The sequence below is a fragment of the Anoplopoma fimbria genome, chromosome 10 (assembly GCF_027596085.1).
Source record: "Anoplopoma fimbria isolate UVic2021 breed Golden Eagle Sablefish chromosome 10, Afim_UVic_2022, whole genome shotgun sequence".
Taxonomy (NCBI): Eukaryota; Metazoa; Chordata; class Actinopteri; order Perciformes; family Anoplopomatidae; genus Anoplopoma; species Anoplopoma fimbria.
The window spans coordinates 1,824,829-1,833,870 of NC_072458.1; the positions used below are offsets into that span (position 1 = coordinate 1,824,829).

Here is a 9,042-nt window from a genome sequence, read left to right on the forward strand (position 1 = left end):
GCTGATTGGATGAGAGCATCCAGGCCTGAGTCACGTGGGTCAGTGCTTTGGTCCAGAGTAAAAATGGGGTTTGGTGTAAATCTAGGGTGTATTGCTGTCGTATATCACGATACCTCGTAAAAACGACACTGAGGATTCTGGGCCAACAAATCAGAGAGAGAAAAAAAAAAAAATGAGTTCTTATTATGTGGATGGTGTTCTTAGCAAATATACAGCGAGTTCTCTCTTCCCAAACGTGGAGCGGGCGTCTTGCAGCATTGGACCCGGTGGAGAGGACTATGCCTCGGCTCGGACTGCTGCGGCCATTGCGTTCTCACCATCTCTGTCTGGAGTTTACAGCGTCAACAATGTGGTTTACCAGAGCCGCCCTGTGTTCCCCTCGGGATACGGCCAGGGGCAGGACGCACACACACTGCACTGCAGCCTGTTGGACCAGAGCCGCCTGTTCACCGACAGCTGCTGCCACCCGGAGCCGGGACCCCTCACCTCGCCACCGGACAAACAGTACCGGATGTACCCATGGATGAGAGAATCAGGTATGATACTGTCTATTATGTGCTACTTCAAAGCACTGAGGTCAATGCTTTTACAAAACATTGGGATACTTACATTGGCCGCTAGTGGTTCAATTAATTTGGTGAAGCCATTGGTGTTGCATGGAAAGAATCGTAAAACTTTTATTGCGCAACTAATGAGTTCTGCAGCCATAAATTCATTTGGCCAGCGCTCCTGTGTGTTCAGTACGAGGAGACCTTGCCGCTGGGGGTTTTCTCTGCACTCCTATTACTCTTATAGCCTCTTCTCCCCTTTGTGGTTGTAAAAAAAAAAAAAAGACCTGCCTGTTGTGTAAATCAGTTCTCTTGCACTCTGCAGCTCCTCTCTAATTGGGTCTGCACTGCAGAGGCTCTGGTATTCTCTGAAACTCGCTCGTACGCATTGCTGGATCAATATGCACCAGCATGGTCGGCTACATAAAGAAGTCAAGTGGATTTAGAATGCAAGCAATTTGAAACATTGGCATTTGTTATAATTTGAAGGGAAAGTGTGTTGGTTGGGGCTGTAAACTAATTACTTATGTCTCCTTCGGTGCGCAGAGCATCACTGGCTTTTAATTGGAAAAGCATGCAGAGTATCAAAGGAGGCAACAGGACTGCTTTAAAAAGATGCAGAGAACCTTAGAAACTTACTTACTGATAGGACTGTGAGTGAGGTGTGTGTGTGTGTGTGTGTGTGTGTGTGTGTGTGTGTGTGTGTGTGTGTGTGTGTGTGTGTGTGTGTGTGTGTGTGTGTGTGTGTGTGTGTCGATAGGAGTGATGTAAAAAAAAACATGAGGCAGAATTAATGGCGCAATCACAAACAGATTAAAGACTGTCGTAATGATCTTATCATTTTATTGTCAGTATAAATGTCAACACCATAGAATTCATGTTTAATGCAGTATTTATTTTCAGAAATGCAGATTATTTCTTTTTTGGCAAGTAGCTCTTTTATTTTTTTTTATCTTCCACAGATCCAAACCGAAAGCGAGGCCGGCAGACGTACTCCCGGTACCAGACCCTGGAGCTGGAGAAGGAGTTCCACTTCAACCGGTACCTGACCCGCAGGAGGAGGGTCGAGATAGCCCATGCCCTCTGCCTCTCGGAGAGACAGATCAAAATATGGTTCCAGAACCGCAGGATGAAGTGGAAGAAAGACCACAAGGAGGAACCGACTCCAAACCCCGGTGGGGAGGACGGTGATGTCCCGGCCGTGTCAGAGGCCGGGCAGCACGGAGCGGGACACACCGGGAGCTCCGGGTTGGAGACAGAAACAGCTGCAAAGTAATGAAAGAAACGGAAAGAGGAATAAATGGAAAACACTGTTCAGTAGGGATATATCTCAGATGCTTATCACATACCAGTCAGAGCTTTGTAGGCAGATCAATTGAACGACCAGTGAAGCCAATTATGTAATAAGCATCTAACAGAAACATGTATTTCATATTTAAACCCAAATCACATTCAAAGGCTCTGCATGAAAGAGCAATATTAACAAATACCTACCTATCCAAACTATATTTTTATATATGCAATACAATGTGTCATTTAACCTGATCGTACTACTGAGTCAACATTCCTGAACAAAAAAACTACCTAATATTTACGTTTCAATATTAAACGCTGACACAAGGAATCCAGCTGTAAATGAGTCTTACTTCTATAATTCTACCTATTCCAGTGACTCTACTCCACAGACGGTTGTATTTTCTAAAGGGAACAAATACACCATTCTGCTCAAATGTGCCTTAGGCTAATTATAAGTGAATATTTTGTTAAATGACTCCAACTGTGATTTAGGTGCTTCGTTAGATTTCAGTTAGTGTATATTTCTTTCTTAATATAACTGCGTATCACTTAGAATGTGTATAAATCAGACATTTTTGTTTAGTTTCGATTTATCTCATGTTACCTACCTCGTCCACTTTCTTATTTTGCTACAAACAGGACTAGCCTTACATAAATGTTCTTAATCCTTAGCCGTGTACTGTAAAATGTTCTTGCTTACTCTATTTAGAAAATAAATGTAGGCTCAAAATTTCATACGTGTTTGTTAAAGCCAAAAATCAACACATGCATATTTATTTAAACAGCATTACATTTTAGTATCAAGTTATTAGTTTTTGTCGGTGTAAAATGAATAGACTATTGTAATCTAATACGTGCAAATACTGTGATCTATTTAGGTTGAGTCCCCCATTTTCAATGTGAAGTATAAGTAACATGTGAACAAATAAATAACCTCTGGGAATGTCTCAAATATGTAAATGAAAATATAATTGAATAAAATAGCTTTTCATTGTCTATTTGTTTTGTATGTAATATTTGCCAATTTAATATTGTGTAACCACAACGATAACCACAGTTCTAATTACACGGTTGATGCATAACGTGTTGCTCCCAGTCTCCCAGTCTCCCAGTGAGTGCTGTTGACTGTGGCCAGTATTAGGTTGCATGTAATAAAACATGTTGCAGTTATGTTATTAGAGTTGGGTAAACACTTAAGTTGGGGAATGTGAGCTATGAGGATGCGAGACGGGGCAGGCTGCAGATGAAGGGAAATTACTGTTGAACTCTGCATTCCCTCTGTCCTCGGTAAGATGGCGCCTGACGGTGACCTGCCTCCTTCCTCCTCCTTCCTCCTCCTCTCCTCCTCCCCTTTCTCCCCCATCTCTCCCTCCAGCGCTGGGTCATAAATCCGTTGTTGTTTATGAAAATTTACAACATAGCAATGCAACTTAACGACGCAGCTCGCCTTCCTATTGGCCACAGCTTTGTCACATGGCATGGAGCCGTGAACATGAACTTTTTTTTATATATAATTTTCCAATAGCGGAATAGAGCAGCCTTTCATTTAACGCTGTCGGGCTTCCACACGGCTGTTTGCACCAGCGACCTGCAATGGGGTTTTTTACACCTTTTTTGGGGGGGAGCTTTCTCTCGGTCACAGGCTCGATGCGATGGAGCTTTCCTGGGGACATGGATGGATCGTTTGGGTCCCCTGCTGTCGGTTTCCTGACACGTTTGGGCAAGATGAGTGGAAGGAGCCCCGGTGCGTCACTGGCCCCCGGGAGCCCCAGTTTCCGTCCTGGGACTCAACTCTACTTGCATCCGTCACTGGCCCAGTCTGCACCTGCAAACTCCGTCGCCTCCCCGTTAACAAGCAGAAACCCCTTCACAAGGTAGGACAACTGACACTTGTCACTGTGTTTGTTCTTTCATCAATTTGCAAAATGACAAACAACTTAAGCAAATAAGAATCAGTTCTTTATTTAAATATTGCTTCTGTTGATATATCTAGAGGTTTAAATCACGTGGAACTGGTTTAATGTTACAGTTTATTTGTTTTTGAATGGCAGAGGCTGCGATCCATCTGAATGAGATAAACCAATAGTGTTGCTGTAACATTCCTGTTGGCTTTTGCATGATTTCGAGACAATGTTTATTTGTTGTTGGGTTTGAATGGGAATGGGCTTTCGGCTGCAAAATCCTTTGGGTGTATTGTGGCCAGAAGATGTGCTCTTTAACGCCCTCCTGTGGAGACACGAGGGGAGCTGTGGTTGCAGTGCGGCCTGTTTTTGCTGTGAATGTTTTGTGGTGCAGGCTGGACATGCAAGTCGACCTCTATTTCTAACTGCCTGTCCATGCACAAGGCTTTTAGGTGTTATTAATACGAGTGCATGCATCCCCTGACTAAATATGCTGAAACGACCAATAGGACACTTTGAAGTCAACACTGCATTTTTTTCTTACCATATGAATGACCTTTAATTAACACACAGGAATGTCCCTGTCGATAGACTTTAGAAAGGTAAAATATTTCTAAGATTTTCAAAAACGATATTGTTCACAGTGTTCCTTAACATGCAGTTAGCGAGCCTGATATCCTGTATTGAGACACTGCAGTGATTTGTTTCATGCAATCAATTATCAGTCGATCAAGCAACCAAGCTCTAAAGATTTAAATGCAAAGCATGAAATGTTTTTGAAAGATATCAATCGTGCAAAAATGAATCTACTGTTGACTGCACCCGATGTAAAGTTCCTTTTCTATATTCCATATCTGCGTAAGATTACATTATTTTTGTTACGATTTATCTTTGCAAAACTAGTAATTTCACATTATTGAGTCGCTGTATCTATTCGTGTTATCTGCTGTTGCTGCAGAGACGCAATTGTTTCTGTTGGAAAATATGTCTCTTGCTATTACGTTAAGAATTGGTATTCCTTAAAATGTCTTTGATCATGCTGCATGTGACCACTGTTAGTTTTAGTCGTTCTAATAATGCGTAATAATGTTTGTGCAGAAAAAGGATCACAATAGTATGTTATTTTATTTGAATCCTCTCAGAGTCCCTCCTGTGTTCCTGCAGCAGTGCTCCCCTCGTCCCCAGCCCGATATGTTTGACACCAGTGCGAACTCACTTCTTTCATCTCCTTTCTTTTGGTCCTTATTTAGTTTCTGGGTGTGTCCCTGGCTCGACTCAGTGAAATAATTTTCGTGGGAACTTTGTTGCTATTGGCCAGCCATAAATCAGCTGTTGGAGCATGACTGTTGAGCCAACACACACTCTGTAGTTCTTCTCTTAGTGTGGGTCCACTGGCTGTGGGAGTCCGTGCCTTCTGGGTGTATGTTAACATACCTGGACCAGAATAAAGAATCCATATCTCACTGTTTTTGTCAGTAACACATGATTGGGCTTGTGCTGGGTGAAGGGGCTGCTCAGGGGAAATAGCATTTGGGGGGAAGCAAAGGACAAGTCACTGCCTTGGAGAGACGAAGGTACCATAAAAATTCCACAAAGAGAAAAGCAAACGGAGAGCCGGACGAGGCGCCATGTCTCCACTGAGGCTTCCGTCTGTGTCGGGCTCTGTGGGTCTCCTGCTTTAGTGTTCCTGCTTAGATTTAACGTGGACGTTGTTGTGCAATGTCCATGTTATAGTGAGAGCTGGAAAGAGGTTAAGATTTTTCTAATTTATTAATTGATGAATTCATTTTTTAACAAAGACAACGTTTTATCGATAACTAAAGAGTTTAACCTAATTTTTTTTTTAATATATTTTGATAATCAATCATTTCACCTTTCATGTATGTCTGTGCTGCTTTAAAATATACTTCAATAATACAGAGAAATAGTCTGAAGTCTATATTTTAATTTGTTTATAAGTGTGAGAGAATAAACCAAAATGCATATCCGCTCCCAATGTGTAGCCGAATAGTTTACAGTACAAATAAAAAAATACGAATTATCATATGAATATTGTGTCTTTTTTACCTTTTATATTTCAAATACGTTGGCTTCATTTTATACATAAATCGTTTGGAATATTTCCCTTTTCATTCATTTCAAATGTCATTCCTTTTGTGTCTTCAAATTGCATAGTTTCTGTAAAATCAGCTACTCTACGCAGAAAAGGCGCTTATAGGAAATAAGAGTTGTGTTGTTCTCCCTCTTGTGTTGGGTAAAAATTAGATTTGATAAGATGTTGACTGTTTACAAGTCGATATAAACGAAGATTCGCCTTTAAACGACCGCGTAAAAATCGTGTTACATGTGAGAAGCTCATAATAACCTCTAACGCGTATCGCTCGGAACCCAAAATAACCAGTAACCTGGTTTTACGTGTGTTCACACACAGCTTATAATCAGAGTTGTTTATTCTTCAATGTGGCATAAAACACATAAAGGACCGCCTTTGAATGGCAGTCTCTGTGTTAATATCCAACAATGTAATGTTTGCTTTTATCTTTACCCAAAACATTTATTCATCAGTCCTTTCCCACATTAGTGGCTGCTCGTTTCTTTTATGAATATAAGAAAAAGTGTGAAAAAAAAACCACAGCCCTGTTTTGAATGAGCTTTTACTCTATTAACTGCGCAAACTATTTGCACTCATCGCCTCCTATAACATGCATAACACATTCTGATCGAATTATTTCTGTGCAGAGATTGCACTCTCAGCATGTCACTTGTTGTATTGTTTAGGAGCCCGTTGGTTTTTGCCGCAATGGTCGTTAACCTCTGAATGACCCCATGTGGAGCCCACGCCTCACAGCGCTCCGCAGACAGGCAGTGACGCATCTGAGCCAGAGGATGGCGCACCACGACAACCCAAAACACCCGAGCGTGCCTCAGCGTTTACCCGAGCCAGGCGCGCCTCCTTTACATCCCACCCAGTATTTCCTACGTGCACGAGTTTACCTCTGGAGGTCACCAAGCAGGATTTACGACTGGTCAACAAAAGCACGTGATTCTCCGCCGTACCCCATATTTGGGTGCCTACGTAAGAGAGAATCAAGTCCATGTCCCACTCATTTCCATAATTCATCATAAATTGTGCAAGGGTGCTATAGGACGCGCTAAACCAAAAGAGCCACAAATCAAGCACACAGGTTTTTGCTGTTTTTACCTGTTAACAATAAAAACAACAACACATACCTACAACGAGCAAACGGTGGAATTGTCAACAAATGAGCTCCTATTTTGTGAACTCATTCTGCGGTCGCTATCCCAATGGCGCGGACTTCCAGTTACATAATTATGGAGACCATAATACGGCAAACGAGCAGTACAGAGACTCGACCGCCGTGCATTCCAGCAGGTATGGCTATGGCTACAACGGGATGGACCTAACAACCGGACGGACCGACACCGGACACTTTGTGGACACCGATCGGACGCAGGGCTACTCCCCGAGTCACTCAGCGACCACGACACCCTCCGTGGAGCCGGTCAGGTACTCCCAGTCCACCAACAGCACCGGGACGTCGTCTCTGTCGCCTCCACCTGACCCACTACCGTGCTCCTCCTCGGTGGCCACCTCGTCCCCGGTCACCGAGACTCAATCTCAACACCGAGCCGTGAAAAACTCTCTAACGAACTCCACCGGAGGCTCGCTGCTGCTCAGCCGGGACTGTGTGTCCAAAGCTTCACCTCTTGAGGAGGAGAAGCCTGCGGGAAGCGCACCAGCAACTCCTCAAAACGTCAACGACTCAACACAGCCTCAGATATACCCGTGGATGAGAAAACTACACATAAATCATGGTAAACTATTTACATTTCTGAATGATCCTGTATTGACTTTGGATACTTGCGTTCCTCTTTGTTAAAAGTGTGATCACGTCTAGATCTGCTCAGACTTTTTAACTTTAAGCAAAAAAACTGGCCAAAATTAAACCATTTTAACAGGAATTGTATTTACTTTCCATGAAGCGCCATATGCGACTCTCACCTGTTTGGTGTATTACTGCTTTTCAGTACTGTCAACATAGACCAGGTACAGATAATTGAAATTAAATTGAAAATGTTTATATGTGGTTTGAGTTATTAAAATATATATTAGATAGCGATGTTTGTTATAGGCTATTGCATCTTTAAGGTTAAATAACCCTTATGTTACGTCCTAATTCCTTTTTGCAAAGTGCAGTTAAAAAGGTGTATCTGCTACTGGTTGTTTTTAATAATGTTGGGCTCTATTGAGCGTAGTCAACTTTTAAGCCATTCCTGCAGAAACAAAAAAAGTAACATTTTTTTTTTTTTTTTAAAAGCGAGAAATGTGCTTAAAATAAGTTTCTGTACTGTTCTGTTTCAACAACCACTGTCTCTCATATGTTTCCACCCTATAGATCTGTCAGGACCAGAGGGGAAGAGAGCCAGGACTGCATACACCCGCTACCAGACCCTGGAGCTGGAGAAGGAGTTCCACTTCAACCGGTACCTGACCCGCAGGAGGAGGATCGAGATAGCCCATGCCCTCTGCCTCTCGGAGAGACAGATCAAAATATGGTTTCAGAACCGCAGGATGAAGTGGAAGAAAGACAACAAGCTGAAAAGCATGAACATGGCGGCTGCAGGCGGGGGAGGCTACAGGCCTTGATATTCCCTCCTCGACCCCTGATAGCGAGGCACTATGAAAATAAAACAAAGATTGTCATATCAACTTACTCCTCCTCCTATTTTAAAAAGAGCAGAGACTTGTGAACGGGCTGTGTGCCGGACAGGGGACACACTACTAAAGTCCACTGTATGTTCAACAACCTTCCTACTATATTCCTTATTATTATTATTTACTTTTTATTTCCACCGTGGTAATGCTTATGTGATTAAAAAAAATGCATTATGTACAGTTCTGTCTAGATTTAGTAAAAAAAAGAAACGAAATAAATGTTTGTTTAAATTATTTCTTGTTCAGACGGAAAAAAAAAAAAAAAAAAAGAATAACGTCAAAGCTTGAAATGCTACCTATACCGCAAATAAATCCAGTAAAAGTTGTGTGATGCACTCAGAACAATACCAGCCTATAAATAGAGGGTTGAGGTTGAGCTGCCTTTGTGTTTAGCCTTCGTTTTCTATGTATGTACTGTATATGTATGTATTTATTTGTTTGATGTATTGTAACAACTTGTCAGATAACTTGCTTCCAAAAGTAGAGCCAGCAGAGTATGTGAGCCTTGTGTGGTTATTGTGTGCGTTGTGAACACATGTATGGACAAAGGTGCCGACTC

General features: G+C 42.2%; 2 protein-coding genes across 2 annotated transcripts; both read left to right on the forward strand.

The window, feature by feature from the left end:
• LOC129096830 (homeobox protein Hox-A7-like) lies at positions 1-2,822 on the forward strand. Its single transcript, XM_054605508.1, has 2 exons — positions 1-536; positions 1,511-2,822. The coding sequence occupies exons 1-2, from the start codon at positions 173-175 to the stop codon at positions 1,822-1,824; spliced, it is 678 nt and encodes a 225-aa protein (XP_054461483.1). The 5' UTR covers positions 1-172; the 3' UTR covers positions 1,825-2,822.
• A 4,002-nt stretch (positions 2,823-6,824) lies between these two features.
• hoxa5a (homeobox A5a) lies at positions 6,825-8,745 on the forward strand. Its single transcript, XM_054605497.1, has 2 exons — positions 6,825-7,582; positions 8,164-8,745. The coding sequence occupies exons 1-2, from the start codon at positions 7,009-7,011 to the stop codon at positions 8,412-8,414; spliced, it is 825 nt and encodes a 274-aa protein (XP_054461472.1). The 5' UTR covers positions 6,825-7,008; the 3' UTR covers positions 8,415-8,745.
• The last annotated feature ends 297 nt before the right edge of the window (positions 8,746-9,042 follow it).